The sequence below is a fragment of the Physeter macrocephalus genome, chromosome 11, assembly GCF_002837175.3.
Source record: "Physeter macrocephalus isolate SW-GA chromosome 11, ASM283717v5, whole genome shotgun sequence".
Lineage (NCBI taxonomy): Eukaryota > Metazoa > Chordata > Mammalia > Artiodactyla > Physeteridae > Physeter > Physeter macrocephalus.
In genome coordinates this window covers 177,302,341-177,324,486 of record NC_041224.1, presented here as the reverse complement: position 1 = coordinate 177,324,486, position 22,146 = coordinate 177,302,341, and the positions used below count along the sequence as shown (strand labels likewise).

Here is a 22,146-nt window from a genome sequence, read left to right as displayed (position 1 = left end):
TTTGGCGAAAAGCAGGGGAGAGCAATGTTATTCTTTTAGCCATCTTCGGGTGACGTGGCTTTGGGGTTTGGGTGGGAGGGCAGAGAGCCTCTGTGGATTCCCGTTCCCCCCTGCCTGCCCTCTCCCTCCACAGCCTCTATTTAACTCCAAAACAGCTTTAATTTAAAATGTGCCAGAGTGTTCACAGGCTAAATTACTGTATTGCAGTGCATATTTTCTTTCTCATGTCGGCTTTAAAATTTCATCAACACAGCTGCTTCCTCTGCAGTGATTCATCTGGAGCCCAGTATGTGATATGATTTTTCCCGTGGATTCTGTGCCTAGCCGGGCTGGGCTGGAGATGGCTGTAATTGACGCGGGGGCCTCCGCTCTGTGGTTCCCTCCATTCACTTCCCTGCTGGGCGGATCAATGAAGGCTCCTCATGTGCCCAGAAGCCAGCTTCGCAAAAGAGCAAGAAGCAGGTTGGGCAGGAGCGAGCGGCCATCTGGGGGAGAGGAGGCAGTGGTCCAGGCCCGCGGCTGCGACCGGTCCCAGCCGGCCCCCCTCCTCCTGGCCCCTGTGCCCGTTCTTCCTATCCTGCCGTGCCACACAGGGTCACTGTACACTCTGGTTGGAAGTGACCCCAGGATTTATACCAAGCATGGATGGGGAAACTGAGGCCTGGGTGGAGGAGGATTTCCTGGGACAGGCGATTGTATTAGTTGGCTAGAGCTGCGTAACAAAGAACCATGCACTTTGGCGGAGGGGGCGGGTGCGTGGAGAAGGGGCTTAAGCAACTGAAATGTATTGTCTCACAGTTCTGGGGAGCATGGCGTCAACAGGTCAGCATATGAATTTGACTGGGACACAGTTCAACCTGTAGCAGTGGTGTTGTTGGCCTGACGGTATAAGAAAGTGGGTTTGAGCCCCAGAGGAGTCTGGATTCAGATAATCCCTGCTCCACCACTTACACAGCAGATGCCTTACGTCCCGGTGCCTGGTTTCCTCACCTGTAAGACAGGGATGATGGTGATGCCTGCTACAGCGCTGACTGGAACCTGGGGGCGCCCGGGCAGTGCTTGCCCTTCTCTCCTTTTCCTGGTCTTGGGAGCCTGGGATTTTTCAAGGTCTGGCAGACCACGCCCATTCAGCCGAGCTTGGTCCCTGATGGACAGCGTGCGCCTTTTTGCCCTCTGTCTGAGTTTTGAACCATCCAGGCCTTGGGACTGAGGAGCAGTCTGCTACTATCTGAGCCCATTGCTGACACCTCAGTCCTGTTTCCCGCACCCCCAGGGAGGGTTGTTTTGATTGGTTGGTCCCCCTGCGCGAGCCCCGCGGAGATGCTGGCCTCATGGTTTGTCTGTGCTGGCAGTTCCGCTTGCTGGCATGTTCTGTGACGTGCTGCGTTGTTGACAGGCTCTGGGCCATCCCTGCTTCGCCCGTTTGGTGTCCGGGCTTGGCTGTCATGTCCCCGCCCCTTCTGTCATGAGTGATGTGGTCTCCGGAGGGCTTCATCTGCTTCATTAGCAGAACCTTAGAACCATGTCCAGCCTCTTCCTCAGCCAGGGAGGAAACCCCCTCTTTCCATCATCCAAGCAGATGGTCAGTGTAGCAACGTGGGCAGGAAGAGAGACTAGGAATTCTACCTCTGTCCCCTATGCCCGAGGCTTAACCAGTGTCCACCGTGAGCCAGACACTAGGTGGTCAGCATGGTAAGAGGCCAACCGCAGAGCCAGAGGGCCTGGTTCCAGTCCCCAAAGTGCCACTTACCAGCTGGGTGGCATTGGGCCAGTGGGTTGACCTCTCTGTGCCTCAGGTTTCCCAACTGTAATATGGGGACACTAACGGTGTCAGCCCCAGGATTAAAGGGCAAATCACGGAAAGCACTGAGGGCCGGGGCTGGCTGGCGATAAGGGTCACGGGTCAGCCGCTGTGACCTCGCCTGTGGGCCATCCAGCAGCTGAGTGTCCTTCTGGACCCCAACTGACATGCAGGCAAACAGAGACCTGGAAGTTGGCGAGTTGCTCAGATCCACTCAGTTGCGACGGGATTTGGATTTTGCAACCCCCGTACCCTCCAGAGTCCCCCACCTGCCTCCACGGAGGTCACATGGCCTGCCCCTCACTCACCTCATCGGAGCAAGTAATGGTCCTGCCAGGGGACCCGTGAGGGGATGACGGTCATTGCGGTTGAGACCTGGTCAGCACGGTACCCATCAGTTACAGGCCACGTGGTTCTGGGCGGTACACACATCCGAGTTTGAAAAATGGTTTAGGACCTGAAGTTGCGTGGGAGTAGGGGCAGTGCCAGCTGCGGGTGAGAAATGAGAGCCACGCGTTAACCACACGTGGACGCCACGCTGCCTCGTCTGAGCACTAACTGGGAGAACCCACTGGATCCCCGGCCACGCCGCAGCCCCTTTGATTCACGGCCAGCTAATGAGTTCTCGTAAAATTAAAGGGGGAAAAAAGCAGGTAAATCTGGTTGGTAGGACCCGTGTGTTCTCATGAGAGACCTTGCAGGCAACCTTCGCCCTGAGGACAGGCAGATATCTGGCCTCGCCCAGCTGGCTGGGATCTCGGGGTGCCTCTCAGAAGGGCAGCTGTGTTCCGGTGTGAGCCTCGGGGAGGGCTGTGAAGGGGTTGGGGCCCCAGCGCCTGGCGTGTGGCAGGCGTGCTGTCAGTCCTTGTGCAATCTGGAGTTTCTGAGAACACGGGGCTCCTGTGAGGCGCCTTGGGGACCCCGACCTCGGCCCTTGGCCTCCCTACTCCAGCCCAGCCGACGTCCTGGCGGCTTTGGGCTAATGGGTGTCCAGGGGAGGGAGGGCAGAGGGGAGGGTCGTGGTTGGCATTGCTGGGTGACACTTGCTCTCTTCCCTTCCAGCTGCCCCGCCCCTATGGCCGCCCGAGAAGCTGGCTTCAGGTAGAGCTGCCCGGCAGGGCTTGTTTGCAGTGCTGTGTGGGGTGGGGGCTGCTTGGAGTGCTGTGTGATGCCCTGTCTGCTCTGGGTGCCCCCCGCAGCGCCCTCCCGTCTCTTCCTGGGAGCTGACTACCACCCAGGGTGCCCTGGTCCTGCCTTTAGATTCATCGTGGGATCCGCCCTCTCTCTGAGCTGGCGTTGCTGCCCAGCTTTACAAAATAACAGCAAAACAGTTACGAGACAGTGGCGTCTCTGATGCTCCACCCAGGCCCCTCCTTACCCACCTCCCACTGGGTCTGCCCGGCTTGTGAGGTCAGGGGGCAGGTCGAGATCCCCACTTTGCAGGAGAGCCTGCAGTGCCCAGTAGGGTGAGGGCTTGCCGAGGCCGCAGGAGTTAGTGCTGGCTCCCAGCTGGCCCAGGTCCTCGGGCGAGGTCTCCAGGGATGCCTGGAGGTAAGAGGAACCCACCAGCGCCCAGTGCTGGGCTCCCACCCTCTCCGAGCGCTACAGCCTTGCCACCCCTGGGAGGTAGGCGTTACTGCCCTGTGTTAGGGTTTCGGAAAGCGGGGCTGGTGTCACTTGGGATCGGAGCCCTGTCCCCATGATGGAGACACCGACACCTCCCTGTACCACGAGGGCAGGCAGGCTGAGGGATGGCTCCCACTGATGGGGTTCTGCCCCTGGTCACTGCAGACACATTGGCCCCTGGGCCCTGGGTCTGGGCATCTGAGCGGTCACCTGCGGGCAGATTGCCAGATGGGGACGCCCGGGCGCCCCCGTGTCTGTGGTCACCTTCCATCTCTGCAGTGGCAGGCCTCGCTTCACCTGTCAGGCACTGCCTCCCTGCCTGGGTGCACACAGGAGGACCATGTCCTGTGGTAGCCTACGGCCCACCCGGGGGGCTGAGAGCCCTTTGGGACCAGGAAGGCAGGGCGAGTAGCTGCCTCTGAGCGAGCCCAGAAAGCGGCCCCCCAGTGAGGAGCCCTGAGTGGAGGGGCGGGGAGGTGGGCGCCCGGCCTTGTTTTCTCCGAGTTCTGCCCTTGGCCCGTTTCTGTTCAGCACCTCCTTTGACAGTGCTCCCCAGGATCTGCAGGTGGCCTCAAGGGAGCCCCCGGCTTTGCAAGCAGGAGTCCCTGGGCAGGCGATGACTGGGTGCTTCTGCTGCTGGGAGCCTCCTTGCAGCCCCACAGAGGCCCGGAGAGGCGGGGGTCGCCTGAGTTCACACCACCCGCCGCGACCCGCTCTGAGCTGGATAGCGTTGCAGTGACGGCCCTGGACAGAGGCCCCGGGTGCCCTTAACAGTGGGATGGGAGGCTCTGCAGCCTCCTGGGTCTCTCCCTCCTGGTCCGGAACTCTTGTGCTGCTTTTTCATGGGGGACAGGGTGGGGTGGAAGCGGCCGTTGCTGTAGCTGCAGCGCTGGATCGTTTCCTTCCCTTTTAAGGATCCGGGCAACCCTGTTCCAGCTCCTGCTCTGTGTGTCAGATCTGCTTCCCTGTGTCCCGAGGGACCCCGTTAGGGGGCCTGGGGGGCAGGGCAGTCCTCTCCTGGGGAGCAGTGGTGCGCCCCGTGTCCTGCCCGCCCCGCCGCCCCAGAAGGCCACTTCAGCTTCGCTCCACCTCAGTGGTGAAACCCTAGGGATTTCATCTTCCAGGGCACCAGGAGGCAAATTTGGGTTTAAGTGCAATCATGTTTCTTCATTTCGATGCGTCATTAGCTACGTTGCCCCAGCATTCTCCCCGCCAGCTTTGTGGCTCGCTCATAAAGTGCTGTGGGCTCGCCAGTAGTTATGGATGTCACCGAAGGCAGGGGTGGGAACTGCATGCTGCTAATGAAAAACTCCCCACCCTCTTGCACACACACCTCCTCCCCAGGGAATTATCTGCGGGGAGGGAGGAGTCACACAAACCTGTGTTTTCAGTAGCAGCACGTGGGCTGCTTCTGAACCCGTTTGGTCCGGGATCATAGAAGCTGTGGAGGAGGGGAGACTCAGCGCAGAGCAGAAACTAGACGGGTGCGGGTAAGGACGGGGCAGCACCCGCTGTGCTGGTCCCAGGGGCCGACGGGAGAGAGCAGTGGCTCCAATGCCTGGCCCTGTGGTCAAATCCATGCCTGTGTGTGTGTGTGTGTGTGTGTGTCTGTGTGTGTGTGTGTGTGTGTATCTATGTGTGTGTGTGTCTGTGTGTGTGTGTCTGTGTGTGTGTGTGTCTGTGTGTGTGTGTCTGTGTGTGTCTCTGTGTCTTTGTGTCTGTGTGTGTCTGTGTGTGTCTGTATGTGTGTATGTGGGGGTGTGTACGTGTGTGTTCGTATGATTGTGTGTGTGTTATTTTTAAATGGAAGAGGATTTTTTCCCATTAATTTACAGTCTTGTACTTTGCATACCTTTATTCATCCAGATCTTATTGACATAATGATCCAAATTAAATATTGGCTTAAAGAGATGAACTTGCTTATTTTGAACATACTAAGAATAAGCTCCATTGAAAATAAACCATTAGAGAAAACAATTTTGTGTTGCCATGTGTCTGTGTCTTTCTGTATGTGTGTGTGTGTGTGTCTGTGTGTGTGTGTGTGTCTGTGTGTGTGTGTGTCTGTGTGTCTCTGTGTGTGTCTCTGTGTGTCTGTGTGTGTCTCTGTGTGTGTCTGTGTGTGTGTCTGTGTCTTTCTGTGTGTGTGTGTGTGTGTGTGTGTGTCTGTGTGTGTGTGTGGTCTGTGTGTGTGTTGGGCCAGCCGGGCCTTACACCTGGTCCCTGCGTGTTGCGTTGAGAACGCGCTTTCCACTGGAGAAGATTTTGTAACTGTCACAGAGATCTGGCCAGGAAAATCATTGGTTTGGGGATTTTTGCCTATAAATGGAGCTGGGGGTGAGACCCCCAGGGAGGCAGGGGTGCCCTGAACGGGGGATCCCCATGGGAGGGTGAATGAGTGCTGGGCGAGGGGCGGCGTCTCTTTCCTGTTGGTGCCCTGTGGCGGAGGCTCGGCTCAGATAGACCCCTGGCTGGGCCAGGGAGGGTCAGCCTGCCTTGGGCTCTGACGCCTCAGGTTAACCCAAACAGGCCTTGGTCGGTGCGTGACAGTCCCATTTTAAGATAGAGGACTGTGACTGAGGTCCCCCGGTAAGACCCTGCTGCAACTCAGGGGACCCCACTTCTCTCCCCTCTGTGTCCCTTGGTGACCTTGGCCACACTCCCGTCCTCCCTAGGCCACGGGAACAGTTCTTAGCTAGGCGGCTGGTCTCTGCTCTCCTCGGCAGGTGGGAGCCTGGCGTGGGGATGGGATGGGAGTGGGGTGATGAGGGGAGTGACTGCCTTTCTCCTGTTCCCCCGGGCCGCCTCCACTCCTGTCCTACAGATACTTACAGGGCACTGCTGTGTGTGCCCAAGCCCTTGAGACCTGGGGGGTCTGACCTGGGTCTGATGGGGGCGGGAAAGCAGAACCCAGGGAGTTGATGAGGCTGGAGGTCCCGTGAGAAATGGGGGCCTGGGTCCAGCGGCCGGCAGGGGGGAAGCTGGGTGTGTGCAGGGGCCTCGGGCAGAGCAGGGGAGTGCTGAGGAGCAGGAGGAGGGGCCCCCAGGAGTGGCTGCTGCCCCGTCTCGCTCCCCCCCGCCCTGGCCTCTTCCCTTCCAAGGGTTTGTTTGCGCAGCTCAGTGGCCTGCTGATTTATGGGGTGTTCCGCTGCATGTTATCTGCCCAGAAGTGTTCGGCAGTTCCTTTGAAGTAGAAGGGCGTGTTGGCGTCAGAAGTGCCACCCCAGGGTTGTAGTGATGCAGAGGGTCCGGAGGCCAAGGTTTCTGCTCAGCGGGACCGGGGGACCTCCGCTGGATTGAGCGTGACGCCTGGGTCCTCTCTGGGTCCAGCCCCGGCTTCTGGGGAGCTCTGCTTTGCCCCGAGGGGAACCACCGAAGGCCAAATATGTGCTTGTTCATTCACTCACTCATTCATTCATTCATTCACTCCTGCTTCCCCGCTCCTTCTAAGCGTGCCCTGGGCATTCATCAGTCATGAGCCCGGCTGCGCTGGTGCCTGTGGATACAGAGGGTGCGGCCCGGGGCTCACTCACGAGCTGCTTTCTGACGGCGGAGGCCCACGGGCAGCGTGTCAGAGCGCCGTGCAGGCTCACCCCTTGGGCAGCCGCAGCCCCGTGGAGGCGGGAGGACTTCCCCGAGGACGTGCGCCCCAGGCCATTCGGGGACCCGAGTGCGGGACGCTGGAGCAGAGGAACGAGGGGGGCGGGGCGGGGCGAGCCACGCCCACATTCACGCACCTGTTTATTCAGCCATTCAACAGACATCTATAAAATACACAGCAGGGAGCGAAACAAGCCCCTGGCCTCGTGCCTCTGACACTTGAACGGGGAGATGGATGTCAACGGCTACTGATGACAGTGGCAGTAAGGACAGATACAATGGGGGGGGCGGAGGGAGGGTGCGCAGGCCGGGCCTCCAGGCAGGCGTGGGGAGCAGGGCGGAGGGAACCCACGGAGGAGCCCCGCCTGGACCGGGCAGGGTGTCTCGTCCGGCGGTCCCAGGACCTGACGGAGCATCCTCGGCCCCTCAGCCCAGCCCCTCGGCCCTCACGTCTAACCCCTCTCCCCGTCTCTCTCACGCACAGGCAGGCTCCGGAGAGTTCCGGACACTGCGGAAAGGCTTCTCTCCGTACCACTCGGAGTCCCAGCTCTCCAGCCTGCCGCCCTCCTACCAGGATGCCCTGCAGAATGTAAGTGTCCCGCCCCCAAGAGCCCCACTGTCCCCATGGGGACCGCCCACCTCCGGAAGTGGAGGCGTGAGGCTCGGACCGGCTGGCGACCTGCCCAGGGCACGAGGACGGCCCACGGCTGAGCTGGGACGGGGACCCTCAGCTTCTGCCCCAGCTGCTTCCAGGGCAAGGCTTGGGCTCACGTCCAGAGTGGCCCTCCTCATTCGTCCGCCCTCCCAGGACGGCGCCTGGGCTCCCGACCCTTGACCCTCCACCCTCGACCCTTAGAACCTTGTAAGGGCCCGGCGTGGTGGCGAGAGGTGGAGGCCCAACTTGGGATACCGTTGCCGGCGGCGGCGCCGCCTGGGGCAGAGGCCACGAGGCCCAGCCGCCGTCTCTCTGTGCAAGTCCTCCGCCTGTGTCACTCCTCGGACGCAGCAGGGAGTGGCTGCCCTGTGTGTACGTGAGGGCGACTACCCCAGACTTTATAACGGAGGTGGGGGAGGAGCTCAAGTTCATGACTCTGGGCTTCCGTTGTCACCAGGGCGCCTCCAAGGTGATCCTGGCTTCTCGCCTGGGCCCTGAGCTGCCCTGGGTGGGACAGGGAGGGCAGCGTGCGGCCAGCTCCCTGGGATGTGCGTGCCCGGCTCAGGACTGCTGCCTGCAGGTGAATGTGCCCGTTATCCCTCTGTGACCGAGGGGTGTATCCTTGTATTCAGAATACACACATCTACAGAAGCAGAAGGTACATTTGTGGCTGCCAGGGGCTGGCAGGAGGCGGGAGGAGGTGATGAAATGTTCTGTTGGATGTGGCTGCACAAATCTGTGAACGTGCAAAGACCGCCTCCCAAGAAGCACGCGTTCGCGTGAGCTCTGTAGACGTTTATTGAGTATCTGCTACATGCAGGGCCGCGTTGGGCGCTCTCCACACACACAAGCCCTGCAACAAGGCAGGGACTTGATGAGAAGTCCCCACGGAACAGATGAGAAACCGAGCTGGCCTGAGGCCACTGCAAGGTGGGCCTGGACTCTCCCCCGGGGTCCCAGCCCGGCCGTCTCCCTTCCATCCCGGCCAGCAAGGGCAGCCCCAGGCTTCCTCCCTGGGCCTCTGCGCTGGCAGGAGCGGGCTGATGCTGCCGCTGGCTGCTGGCCGAGAGCTCTGCTGTTTCTCTTCTGAGGCCCTCGCGCCTTCTCCAGGAATGTAGCCGCTGACGCTGTGCCGGCAGCAAAGCCTGCTGACGACAGACCATCCAAATATTTATCCAGGAGCCCCGTGGCTGAATGAGGCTCCATGATGAAGGGCTCTGAAAAGCCCAGCATTTTTGCCCCCACAGGAGTGGCTCCCCCAGCCCTTCATACCCTCTGCCCTCTGTCCATTCTCATCGACTGTGGGAATCCTACCAGCTAACGGTACTGGGCACTGAAGCCTTCTTGGGGAGCTGCAAACTGTAAAGTGCTGTGCGGGCCTGGCTGGCTCCCAGGACGTGCCGACGGGAGCAGAGGGAGCTCACTCCCCCAGGCTGAGCCCCTGAGGCCTGGACAGTGCTGCTCAGTGCTAGCGGAGGGCATGAGTCTTCCGGAAGGCTTCCTGGAGGAGGCCTTAGGAGGGGCTCCCTGGGCCTTCTTTAGGCTGCCTGCATGCCATGGGTTGTCACCCCCTTTGGAGGGAAGGAAGCTGAGGCCCACCGGGGTGGGGTGGGGTGGGGTGGGATGGGACGGTTTGCCAGGGTCGCGTGGCTAGTGCGTGCCAGCACCAGGCCAAGCTGGGCTTGGAGGCCGGGGGCCAGCATGCAGCACGAGGCTGCGGGCAGGCTCCCGGGGCAGACGGAGAGGGTGATGGTGTCTTGTGGGAGGGGCAGCCACAAGGGCTGCTGAGGAGGCAGTAGAGGGGCCGGAGCTGAGGTGGAAGCTCAGAGGCCAGGCCTCTTGGGGTGTTTATAGGGCGCTGAGCCCTTGCTGGGCCCTGGCGGGCCCGTGGGTCCACGGGGAGAGGAGGGAGGTTTGTGTGGGGGGGACCCCCTGTGCTCTGATGCTGCCGGGGGCCTGGTCTCTTCCACAGCTAGCTGTGGGCACATCTTCTGTAAGGCGACCTGCATGTCCACGTGTCAGGGAATCCCCGGGTGAAGCAGGTGACCCTGTGGGGTGGGGACACCTCCTCCCTGCCCAGCTGGATGTCCCCACCCTCCCCGACCCCATCCCTACCCACTTCTCCCACCCACTGCCTGCACTGGAGCGAGCCACGGAGCTTGTACCCATCAGCGTCTGAGAGGAGGAGGCTTTTGACAGGTCCCTCGGGGAAACTGGTTTCCCTACTTTTTTTTTGGTCAGTTGACTATGTTTAAGTGTCCATTTCAGTGGATTTTAGAATCTTCACGGATTAGTGCAGTCATCACAGCAGGACATTTTCATCACCCTGGAAAGAAAGCCCGTGCTCCTTAGCAATCCCTCCCCGCAGCCCCCCGCCCCCAGCCCCTTGGCAGCCACTAATCTACTTGCTGCCTCTCCACGTTTGCCTTCTCTGGATATTTCTTACAAACCGGAATCATAAAATATGCCATTCTTTGTGACTGGCTGCTTTCACTTAGCACCGCGTTTCTGGGATACATCCACATTGTAGCATGTGGCAGACCTTCATTGCTTTTTATTGTCAAATTTTATTGTCCACATAAATTTGGACAAAATTGTATGTCCAAAAACTGTGTGGGTCCCCCACATTCTGTGTTTCGTTCATCAGTTGCTATGCATTGGTTTGTTTCCATTTTTTGCCTATTGTGACTTGTGCTTCTCTGAACACCCCTGCACAGGCACTTGTGTTGACGCCTGTGTTCAGTGCTCTTGGGTGTACACGCATCTCCCCGCTTTTGGCTCCAGTGCTGGAGTTCCACAGACCCGGGGTGGAGGCTCGGCCCCCTGGTTTACTAGCTCTGTGGCCTTGGCAAGTCGTGCAGCCTCCCCTTCCTCATCTGTAAAGTGGGAGCATAGAAAGCGTCTGCGCAGAGGGTTGCCATCGGCACTCCGTGGGCTGCTCTGCTCCGAGTGGGCTCTTAGGAAGGCCGGGGCGGGGAGGCATCACCGGGCTTTCCAGGCTGTGGTCCTCCCGCCACGGCAGGCCTGCAGGGGTGAGCTGGGTTTGGGAAATGCTCTAAAGGTTGCAGCAGTCCTGACCGCTGTCCGGTGGTGGCTTCAGTCGCAGGATGCCGCGGCTACACTCTTCATTAGCACCTGCCGTCCGCTCGGTGGGGTGGCCCAGGAAAGGGTTGGATTGCACGGCCTATCCCGGCCACTCCTGGCCTTTGCTTCAGAATCGGCCCCTCTTACAGTGCGGGCGGTCAGGGAGCCCCAGGCGCAGACAGGACCTGAGGCCAGAGGAGCCCAGGGCCGGGCGCCTTCCTGGGCTGTACTTGTGCGCGGTCGCCCCCTGCTGGCCTTTGGCGGGGAGAGCAGCCTTCTGCCTCAGGGTGCGCACCTATGTGTGTGTGACCCGCCCCCCACCTGTCTCCCAGAAGCCGCTTTGGTTCCCCCGCATGACGCACCCGGCCGGGAACCAGAGACCGGGCAGCCTGGGCCAGAGTTAGGGAAACAGCATCCCAGGGCTCTCCATACACCCTGGGACACAGGGACCCCAGCTGTCGTCCAGACAAGGAAACCGAGGTGCAGAGTGGGTCGGGCCTGCCTGGAGAACCCTGCCCAAGCCCAGCTCTCCCGGACATCAAGGCTGTGGGGTCTGGCCTCTGCTTGGAGCCAAGAGCAGGGCGAGCCTGCGAGGCCCCGGGAGCAGGTCCGGGCCACGCGGGCAGGTGGGCAAAAGGCAGAGGGTGGCTGCTGGTGGTGGAAGATTCCAGGCCCCGAGGGTCCCCGCACCGCGTGGCCTGGCTGGGCAGGGTCCCAGGGCGATGGCCTCATCAGCCGAGCTCACTGAGTTGGCCTGGTCTCTGGAGGGGTCATCGGGGGCCACCGATGGAGAAGGAAACCAAGACTCAGAGACAGGAAGGATGCCCGAGGACGCCGGGGTCTCCTCCCCATCATGCACTCCCTGGGGTGTTCTTGGTGTTTAATCTCTGCCTTCCAGCATCTGCCGGTTCCCCTCAGGTCCCCTCCCAGTGTCTTCTGACCTCCCGGCTCCTGCGGCCCCCCGAGGTTCCATCGGTCTCCTTGTGTGTGGGCTCCTTCTGTGCGGCCCTGATCCCTTCTTGACCTTGCTCTGGGGCCGGGGTTCCCGCTGCAGCCCCAGCCAAAAGCCCTGCCGTCTGCCCCGTGGACACCTGGCCAGAAGGAGCCGGCCAGCCGGGGAGCAGAAGCCGGGCAGACAGACACTCGGCTTCGGACGCGGGCGGGCGGGCAGAGGCCCAGGGAGTGGATCCCCTCCTCTCCCGGCGTGTCTCCCGGCCCCCCAGGCTGATGTGGGTGGTGGGCACATGGTTGCCAATTAGGGTGTTGGCAGAATGAGGTGGCACTGTTCCTGGGTGGCCGGACAGAACTGGGAGGGTCAGGGCTGGAAGGCCCAGGAATGCCCTGGGGGGCGGAGGCCGCGGAGGGAGCGGGGGCCTCAGGAGGCAGGCCGCCTGGGGTTGGAGCCCAGGTCCTTCGCATCTTCCCAGGTGACGGGCAAAACAGACCGCAGACCTTCCCTGTGGGCTGTTTAGAGGAGCCTGCGGGATGCGTGTGGGGCGTCCCGATGCTGCCCCCCTGCCTCACCCCAGCCTCCTCTCCCCCGTCACCTCCGGCCCTGTTTCCTCCCGCCTGGGCCCTGGCCCTGCAGACGCAGTGCCCTCTCCCAGCTGCTGGCACACCTGTGGCTGCCACCTGGGAGCCAGCCAGGGCGAGCTGAGACGCACTTCCTTCCCACAGGGCCCGGCCTGCACGGTTCCCGAGCTGTCCCCGCCCCCCTCAGGCGGCTACAGCTCTTCGGGACAGAAGCCGGAGGCTGTCGTACACGCGATGAAGGTGAGGCCCAGGCCCTGCGGGCTCCCGCTTCCTCGGGGGCCCCCAGATCCCTGCTGCACTTCAGGAGCCTGTGACCTTGGACCCCCCGTTTGCCCTCTCTGAGCGGCAGGGCAGGGCAGGGCCTTTGGTCTCTGGGTGGCCGTGGCTGCCTGGAGCACCGTGGTGGGGGATTCGGAGGTGTTGGTTAGCGGCCAGGGAAGCTGAGGCCCGGGGGCGGTAGGGGGAGGGCTGGCACTCCCCAGGGTCGGGGCTGGGGGCTGGGGGGCGAGGCTCAGGTCTCCCAGGCCCCTCTCCTCCTGCGCCCTGCTCAGGGCCTCCGGGTGCGCCCTGGGGTGCATCTCCCACCACGGCATCCCCGTCCCTTCACGTGCATGCGTGCTGCGGACGCAGCGCGCGGTGCCCCGGGTGTGAGGCCCGGCACGGCTGCACAGACATGGCACACTCGCGCCTGTGCGGCAGTGACCGGGACACACCCCTGACGTGCGTGAGCCGGGCCGCCCTGAGGCCCAGGTGGGGGCCCGGGGTCGGAGTGAGTCCCCCCGTGTGACAGGGGCCCCCACCCCACCTGTCCTCCCTGCTCCCGCGTGACCTGTCTTCGGCTCTGCCCCCGGTGCTGGCACGGGGCGCTGCTTCCCTCGTGCGGCGTCCTCGGTGTCACTGTACTGCGGGGAGAGGACGCGAAGCGGAGAAGGACGACCGGGCCCTTAGGCCTCTCCACGCCCCTGTTCCCTGCACACCACCCCTCCGTCCCGGGACCCCACGGCTCCCGTTTGCAGCCGGGGCTCAGGGCGACCTGCCTGAGGCCTGCCCGGTGGCTTCTGCCCCTGACCCTGGGACCTGTCCCCTGCAGGTCCTAGAGGTCCATGAGAACCTGGACCGGCAGCTCCAGGACAGCTGTGAGGAGGACCTGAGTGAGAAGGAGAAGGCCATCGTCCGAGAGATGTGCAACGTGAGCCTCCTGGGGCCCGGCCGGGGGTGACCTGGGGGGCGGTCCCTGTGCGGCCATTACTCCCCGCAGGAGGGGCCGGGGGTGACCTGCAGGGGCTGGGAGCAGGTGCTGGGGCTTCGGGAGCCCTGGCCTCTCTTTGTCCCCTTGACTTCCTCCCCCCTCCCCTCCCCGCTCCCCCTCCCCCTCCCCTCCCCTCCCCTCCCCCTTTCCTTTTCCTCCCCTCCCTCTCTCTCTCCTTTCCCCTCCTTCTTTCCTTCCCCCCTTCCCTGCCCAAGAACAGGGTCCCTGATCTCTGGTCTTGCTCGCCCCATTTATCCTGACCCTTGGCCCCTGGCCCCTGGCCCCTGATGTCTGTCTGGCTCCCAGCATGCTGGTGCCCCTGCTGGCTGCCAGCGCACAGGTGCTGCTCACGGGGGTGCAGGTGGAACGCTCCATTCTGCGGGACGCTCCACCTTGGAGCTAGCTGCCTTGGCTTTTGGAAGCTGGGCTTCTCTGGGTCTTTGGGGAGGCAGAGCGTCACCCCGCGGCCCGCCTGGCAAGTACGCATGGTCTCCTTGGACTCGTGAGGGAGCCAGCAGGGAAGGCGGATCACGGGGCTGCACCTGGGCCTCGCTTGGGGCGGGGTGTCCCGAATCCCCCTCCTCTGCCGCCTCCTGGGTCTGTAGGCCCCACTGGACAGCCGCGAGGCCAAGTCTGCCCCCAGATGTGACCTGCTCGGGGTGGGAGGTGTGGTTGCAAAGGGTGGACGTGCAAAGACGCACTCTGAGGGTCTCTGGGCCTCCGTGTCCCCTCCTGGCCCCATGGCTCTCGGGACGCAGGTGATTCTGAAGAGCGATGGGGCGGTCTGCGCACAGGCCCCTGGGCAGGCTTGGGATGGGCCCTCCACTCACAGCTCGCCCCTCCCCACAGGTGGTCTGGAGAAAACTGGGAGATGCCGCCAGCTCCAAGCCCTCCATCCGGCAGCACCTGTCTGGAAACCAGTTCAAAGGGCCTTTGTAGGGCCGTTCCTCCATGGACGTGGACTGGCCCTGCCTGGGGTCCCCAGACGTGGGCAGGCCCTCGCGCCGAGCCACCGTCTTCTTTTTCTGTGGTGAATTGTACATAGGACGCTGCCCGCTGTGGCCTGGCTGCCGGGGACGCGACTCCACTTCCCACCTCTCACACACCAGCAAACCGGGAAGCCTATTCCCCGCAGCAGAGCGCCTGGACAGCCTCGTTCCTGCTCTGGGGCCCGGGCTCTGGGCTCCACTGGCGAGAGGCTGAGGCTGTTCAGAAATGCCCGGCCCAGGAACCGTGCCAGGCTGTGCCCAGCCTGGGTGGAGGGGCACCTCCTCAAGCCCTGCATCCCCGGCTGCCACCTGTGCTGGACAGAGGCCGCGGGCAGCTGGACTGATGCACGGGGCACCACTTCTGACCCGCCTGCTGTGGCCTGGACACTGGCTCCATAAGCACTGGGTCCCCAGAGTCGTGGACGAGGAAACTCGCCCGCGGCCCTTCCTCTGGCCCCAGGGCCCAGCCTCCCCGCTGCCGGCTCTGCTTGTTTTTAGAGTTCACGCCCCTACCCCTGGCCACACACTCTGCAGTGTCCCCTCACCCTGTCCTAGGCCGTGCCCTGTCCTTTTGGGTCCCTCCTGACCAGGGCCCTCCATTTCTGTGCTTCGCGTCATGGGCTGCGTGGACTCTCTGGGCTGGGCCTCTCTCTCTGCATGGGTGGCACTGGGCCGTGGCCGGGCCTCTGCTCAGGAACGGTTGCCCCCGGAGCTTGGCCCCCTCTTGGATCACTGTGGACGGAGTCGCGTGGCCGCAGGTGAAGGAGTTCTGCCCTCCTTGGGAGGAGCCCTGCTTGGCTCTGGTTTTCATTTTCCTGTGTGACCCTCAGCAAGTCACTCAGCCTCTCTGGGCCCCTGGTTGGGAAAGGAGGGCTCAGAGGTTCGAGGCCATCAGCTCTAGTCAGGCTGTGTCCTCACTCACAGCAAGCGAGCCAACGGGGTCCTCCTGCTGGAGAAGCGGCTGGTGGGTGGGCTGGGAGAGGCGGAGGCCCCAGCTGAGTTCCGCTGCCTTGCTGCCTCCTCTCGGTGGACGGTCACGTCCCTTCCTGAGCCTCGGCGTCCTCCCCTGCAGAGTGGGCAGCCTAAGGCCCTCCTTGCAGGGCTCTGGGGATCAAATAAGACCCTTCAGTGTAAAAGGATCGTGTATAAACTGTAAAGCGAGACATGTAAATTTTAAAGTTTGTGTGCGAGGGCATTGAGGCCCCGAGGGGGTAAGTGATCAGTGGCGTATCACAAACGAGATCCCAGAGCCTGGAGGGCGGCGACAGGCCGCTGTTGTAACCAGCCCCCCGTCCACCCGCCGTCTGCAGTTCCTCCCCTATCGCTGGACTCCAGCGGTCATTAGAGCTCTGTGCGCGGGCGAGCGAAGAGCCCGAGAGGCTGGCTTGGCATCGGGCAGGCAGGCCTCGTCCCGAGGCTCACGCGAGGGGCGGGGACCAGGTGAGGGGACGGACGAGGCTGCCCCGTCCCTCTCCCCAGCGGGGACTCTGAGCCGTCCCCGCCTGTCTGCCACTGGCACCCTTGGGTCGACACTCGGGAAAGGCCCGCGGCCCTCACTGTGCCCGAGGGGTGCTGAACGGGTGCCGGGGACGGCGTCGGGCACGGTCCTCTTGCCCTGGGTGTTACAGGAAGCTATGGGCTCTCTGGAAGGAGCTGGTCCTTAGGTCACGTGGTGAGTTCCCTGTCACTAGGGGTGTGCACTTGGAGCTGGGTGAACATCCTTGGTCATGTTCTGGGTTGACTCCTGCCCGGGTGGGCAGTCAGCTGGAGGGCAGAGGCCCCCTCCCGGGCCTTGGAGCCCAAAGAACTACGGAGCAGCTCGAGGGGGTCTGGGTCTGTTGGGTGAGAGCCACATCTGAGAACCCGTGTGTCACGTCTGGGTCAGGCTGGCTTGGCCACCACTGAAAATAAGCAATAAGTCAGGTGTCCTGGTGACTGCAGGTCTCCTGCAAACTGACCCAGGCACGAACAGCCTCCAAGGGACCTTTCCCTGCCGGAGGGAGGTGACCCTGCCCCCTAGTGCTGCGGCCGCGTCCGAGGAGTGGGTCAGGCGTTCCCTCCAGAATCAGCCTCCCACCCACCATGGAGGCAGCACCAGCCGGTGCCCGACGTCTCCTTCCTGCCCCTGCCTGGGTCCCGGAGTCGGCGCTGCGGCTTTCGAGGACAGAACCCTGCCTGTGACGGCATCTCTTTTAACGTTAAGCTGTCGAAAAGCCTGCAGCGCCCCTGCGCGCCCCACGCCGGCCTGGGGCCCAGCGGCAGCGGGAGCCCGCGGCTGGGAGGAGGGTCCCGGGCGCCGGCTCGGGGTGAGTCCCGCTCTGCCCCTAGCAGGGAGTGTGCGGAGGCTGACACCGGCGGCCCTCCCAGCTGGAGCCTCAGCTCTGAGAGCTCGTGGTGGGGTGTTGCTGAACCTGGTGTCCTTTCATCAACACCGATCCTGGTGGCCGAAGCCCCGTGTGACACCTGTGCTCAGTGGCTTCCTTTCCCGCTGTGATGGCTGTCACCCAGCCTCGTCCCAGGTGGCCAAGCCCATCCTGGAATCGGAATCCACTGAGCACATTTTTATCCAAAAGTTATTAGCCACACATCAGTGTTGTTTAAAGAGAAAAAAGTGACCTTTCTTTTTGTTTTTCTTGAAAACTTGAGAGGAAACAATACATACTACTGACTTGTTTTTTTAGAAACAAAGGAAATGCGTGACTGCAGAGCGGTAGAGGTGTGTCTTTTTCAAAACGTGGGGGAAGTACCTGTGCTGCTCTCTGGGAATGGGCGGGCCGCCTGGCCCCCGTCCCCAGGCTGGCAGCTGCACCCTACCTACCTTCTGTCGGATGTGACCGCCCGAGTACTGGGGCCGCCCCCTCCCCGGCTCTGGGCAGAGCTGGGAGCCCTGGACTCCTGTGCCCGTTTCTACCTTCTGTTGAACCACTTTGATTTGGGGAGAGAAAAAAAATTAGAACTTTTTGATAGTGTGGTAAAAACATTGATTTGAACTATTTTAGTAAAAGGAGTAACAGAGAAGACTGTGATAGTGTATACTTTGCGCTAGATAAATAAAGGCTCTTTGCAAGCCTCCGTGGTGGGTATGCAGTGCTCATTTTGTTTTGGGTGATGGGGCCCCTCAGGGTGGATGGCCTCTATCTAGTCATAGGCCAGAAATGCAAAGCATTTCAAATCCAAACCCTGGTCTAACCCAGGAACCTGTCTATGGAGGGACACTGACAGTTTCCTCCCAAGAAAGCCCATGCAGGTGCTAGATGTGGGAGGCTGCCCCAGGGGGGTCCCGCCTGGGGAGGGGCTTGGGTCTGGCCGGTGGCCACTGCCTGCTGTTTGGCCCCCAGGGTCCAGAAGGAGAAGATCTGCTTCTGGGCTGCAAACCCAGGGGCTGCTAAAGGCTTGGAGCCCCACCTCGTGCCCGTAACAAACAAAGGCATCATTTCAGAACTGATTTTATTTGGGTAACTGACTGAAGGACTCTCGTTTGTAACCAAGATGGAATTCACAGTATGTTGTTGCATTCACACTTAAAAAATATATCTCTATGTACAGGAATTTGCAAATTGATGTAAACATACATTACTTCCAAGTACATTTCTCCCCTTCTTCCTGGAGGAAAAAGAATAGAGCCATCCAGCAAGTCAACCCCTTCAAAATAACTTAAATGCAAAGGATGTAAGTATCTCTAAATCAAAAAAGTGGTTCAACTGACCTACAGGTGTCACGGGAGAGAACATCATGGAATGACAGCAATGACAACAGCGTGACTTCAGATGGAACCGGATATTTAAAATGGAGTTTCCAGGAAAAATAGGCACTGATTTCTAGAAGGAAATTCACTCCTTACTGAAGCTATTTATTGAGCCAATATGGCTGGTTAACATTCTCACTAGTGTAAAGAAACCCAGCGCAGGACTCGTGGACTACGCCGGTTGAAACCAAACGCACAGTCGGGGTCACAACTGGCGCTGCCTGGGCTCCACTGAGAGCTGCTGTCCCCGCTCCCCACATGTGGAGGACCACCCCAATTTCATCTCGGGGGCCCGGTCCATTTCTTCCCATACTGCAACTGTCTAGCATTATACAAGGTACCCTGCGGCTTATCCACTTAAACTACTTTTCAAGTTAATTAGAAAAACTTTTCTTTAAAAATCAAAGGAAGAAAGAAGGGCGCCAGGTTACCTCATCCAGGCTGCCCGCCCCAGCCCCCCGACTGGAGGCATGCCAGGTGGCGGGATGGGTGGGGGCACAGGCGGCTGCCCTCCAGGGGGCACAGCTGGAGGCGGGTAGCTAGCCGGCGGCAGGCCCAGGCCTGGAGGAGGGTGAGGGGGGACTGCGTGGGTGGGCGGCAGGCGGGGGGGTGGCGGCGGGAAATTGGGGTTGTAGGTGGGCGGTGGGGGCGGGTAGCCAGGGGCGGGGGGAGGGATGGCAGGCGGCGGGAAGGAGGCTGGCGGTGGCGGCACGGGTGGCGGGGGCGGGTTCGGGGGGTAGACGTGGGGATGATAGGGCAGGTGAGCCGGCGGGCCGTAGGCGGGGGGCAGAGCCCCATAGGAGGGGCCTTCGGTCTTCATCATGGACTGGAGGCTCTGGTAGCCCTCTCCGGACATGTAGGAGCTGCTGGTAGACATGCCGGTGATGTAGCTGGAGGGCGGCGGGGGCGGGGGCCGGTGCGGCAGCGGCGGAGGCTGGTGCACGGGGGCCGGGTGGGCCGGAGGGGGGATCTGGACTTTGGGGAGGTCGCCGGCTTCCACGGGGCCTGGTGGCTCAGCCTCGCCCAAGGCGGCTGCGAGGGGTGGCTTCCGGTCTGCAGAGGGGAGACAGGCTATTGCCAGCTCTGGGATGGCTCCTGGCAGGGTGCCCCCGGGGGCTGCGCGTGTAGGGGGGGATCCACCGCCTCCCTCGGGGCAGGGAAGCCCCCCCCACCACAGCTCACGGCCACCCCGGGGTTCCTGGCCCTGTCACAGCACTGCGGACCGTCTTCCAGAGGAGCGGCAAGCAGCTGTCACCTTTGTGGCCAGAAAGCACGGCCCGCGCCCGTGTCCCGAGGCCAGCGGCTCATGTGCTGTCACGCGGGCCCTGCACCTCGCCTCCAGCCACTCTGGGCGTGCCCTCCCTGCTCCCCAGCGCACCAGGCACGGGCGGTCACGGCGGCGCACGGAGCCCCTTCCGCCCAGGCCCCCAGCCCGCTTTCTAGTACAAACGTGCACGGGGCCCCTTCTCTCTGCCTGTCTTGCCTCCAGAGGCTGCGAGCCCAGGGCCATGGCCAGGATGCAGCACCGTCTGCGGGCAGCACTGGCGTTTAGCAGGAGGCCTGAGAGGTGGTCACACGAGTGACGTGGCATTAAAAACATGCCGGGCCAGCCTCTGACATCCCAACGGCCCCACGCGAGCGGCATTCCGGCCCGTGCCCTGTGTGGTGGGCGCACCGCTCCCTGCCCCGGCTCCCTGGCGGCCAGCAGCTGACCGGAAGAGCTGATGCCCTCAGGGGCTCAAAAGTCGCTGGAGTATCTCCCACCTTCTGGCACACACACCCTAACTCCTTCCTGCCTTCTCTAGTTGGACACTTCACCTTCCAAAATGTTGCCACAGCTGAAGAATGAAAGTTCTTTACAACTTTTCTCCTCCATTTTTAATGACGCTGAGGAAGCGTCCCAGTTCACTGTGTGCCTGTGAAGGCCTTTTCACTCTTTATTCTCCACATGACTCCATGAACAACTGCTTACTCTCCAAAGGGTACTGAGAAGACACCCTGCCAGTGGGAAGCGGATGCGAGAGCCTGGAGTCTAAGGTCGACAGCGATCTGCCCGGATCTCGACAATGTCCCTAAGTTGGCAGGGCTCTGTTTTCCTAAAACTGATTCGAAAGTCATTTATCCTCCACCACTTCTGGATGCGAGAGGTCAGAGAATATTCAGATATACTTAGAATTCAGATCCTCAAGCTATCTGGTTGTAAAAAACAATTTTTTGAAAAATCCTAGGTCATTAACATCTCTCTAAATTTCTGAAATTCTTACATAAATCCTCCCCAGGATTTCCCAAGTGTGCCCTTCAAAAAGGCAGAGAGAAAAGCTGGCCCTCCCAGCTGCCTGCAGGCAGCACTTACCTGGAGGTGGATGGGCTGGAGGCAATGGAGGGTGAGGGGGCTCAATTTTGGGAATTTTAGGTGGTGGTGGTTCTGAAAAGAAAAAGTAGATTAAAAAGCTATTCTTCATATAGAATAAGTATGTCAGAGAGAGTGAGAGAGGAGAAAAAGAAAAATGCACTGTTAAGGAATTTTCTGGGGGAAAAGGCAGATATGACCAAGGCTTTAAGGGAAGCCGAGGAAGGCACCAGCTAAACCATCCTTTTAAAAGAACAAAACAAATGAAACAAATACATCCCCCCTCCAGCTCCCCGCCACCCCGCGCCTCTCGCCTCCTTCCAAAAGTAAAAACCCTCTCGCTTCTTACAGTCCGCCAGCCCATTTTCCACCTCTGCCCAACTTCCTCCTGACCACAAGACGAGCCCTCCAATGACAAGAGAGCAGCAGACTGCATCTCAGTTACCAAGTGGTACCCGTCGGGGTCCTCACTGACACACAGAGCACCGAGAAAGGCCCCAAGTGCTCCCAGGAGAAGCCGGAACCTTTTAACTCTCGTCTAGGCACACTTAAGTTTGTTTCCTCTCTCACAAATGTTTACTCCTAGTTAACGCAGCACACCTGAATTGGCGTCGGTAGAGACCTGGAGGCTGGCGAACGGACAGAAAAGCAAGGTAGTTGGGACCGCCTGGGGCAGGGGACAGAGCCCACCCTTCAGGGTTGAGCGGCTGCATGTAACCAGCAACCTCAATGACAATCCTAAGTCGCCAAGACAGGCTACGCCACATCCAGCATCTTCCGTGTGTGACGGCAGAGAGTGTGCGCACACAATCAGAACCGAAGGCTATCTTTTCGCTTGTGCGGGTTGGTTCATTCTTCCTGAAACTCACTTTGTTCCGGCCCGCACGCTGCTCTGCTCTGCTCCTGTTCTGGCTCTGCTCAGCGTTCCTGGCCTCCTGGGCCCCAGACACAGGCTGAGCTCAAGGCCCAGGGACACCCCTCTCTCTACTCTCTCCCTCAGAGGCCCAATCACCCTCTCCAGGCAGAGGAGCTGCAGACCTATGCCTCTGCCTTCCACCTCTCCTCCCAGACCGCGGGGCAGGCTCCTGGGCCCCGTCCCGAGACCGAGCAGCCCGCGCTCTCACGCAGGCGCCCCCCCCCCCCGCCCCTCCCACAGACAGCTGAGCTGAGGTCGTCTAGGTCAGCGCTGTCCAACAGAAATAGAAGGAGAGCCACACAGGCAATTTTACATCTTCTAGTAGCCACACTGAAAAGTACAAAGAGGTGAAATTAATTTTAATACGGTCTTTGATTCAACCTGGTGTTATCAAAAATTTTATCGTCTTAATGTGGAATCAATGTAGAATTTTATTTTTTTATTTTTATTTTTATTTTTATTATTTTTTTTGTGGTATGCGGGCCTCCCTCTGCTGTGGCCTCTCCCGTTGCGGAGCACAGGCTCCGGACGCGCAGGCCCAGCGGCCATGGCTCACGGGCCCAGCCGCTCCGCGGCATGTGGGATCCTCCCAGACCGGGGC

At 60.9% G+C, this 22,146-nt stretch overlaps 2 protein-coding genes across 5 annotated transcripts in view; one reads left to right on the top strand and one right to left on the bottom strand.

The window, feature by feature from the left end:
* The window catches only part of CCDC85C (coiled-coil domain containing 85C), a 90,551-nt gene extending 72,691 nt beyond the window's left edge, over positions 1 to 17,860 (top strand). The window contains exons 3-7 of one of the 2 annotated variants that reach the window (XM_028496378.2): positions 2,864 to 2,902; positions 7,509 to 7,613; positions 12,441 to 12,536; positions 13,387 to 13,485; positions 14,395 to 17,860. In XM_028496378.2, coding sequence (XP_028352179.1) covers positions 2,864 to 2,902; positions 7,509 to 7,613; positions 12,441 to 12,536; positions 13,387 to 13,485; positions 14,395 to 14,484 — 429 coding nt within the window. In that variant the 3' untranslated portion in view covers positions 14,485 to 17,860. The remainder of the gene's footprint in view (positions 1 to 2,863; positions 2,903 to 7,508; positions 7,614 to 12,440; positions 12,537 to 13,386; positions 13,486 to 14,394) is intronic. The other variant, XM_028496379.2, reaches the window with a different exon arrangement.
* Positions 17,861 to 17,970: 110 nt separating this feature from the next.
* CCNK (cyclin K) overlaps positions 17,971 to 22,146 on the bottom strand; it is a 25,812-nt gene continuing 21,636 nt past the window's right edge. For all 3 annotated transcript variants that reach the window (XM_024130980.3, XM_028496377.2, XM_024130978.3), the window contains 2 exons: positions 20,633 to 20,704; positions 17,971 to 19,332 (listed from right to left, as the gene is read on the bottom strand). In XM_024130980.3, coding sequence (XP_023986748.1) covers positions 18,707 to 19,332; positions 20,633 to 20,704 — 698 coding nt within the window. In that variant the 3' untranslated portion in view covers positions 17,971 to 18,706. The remainder of the gene's footprint in view (positions 19,333 to 20,632; positions 20,705 to 22,146) is intronic.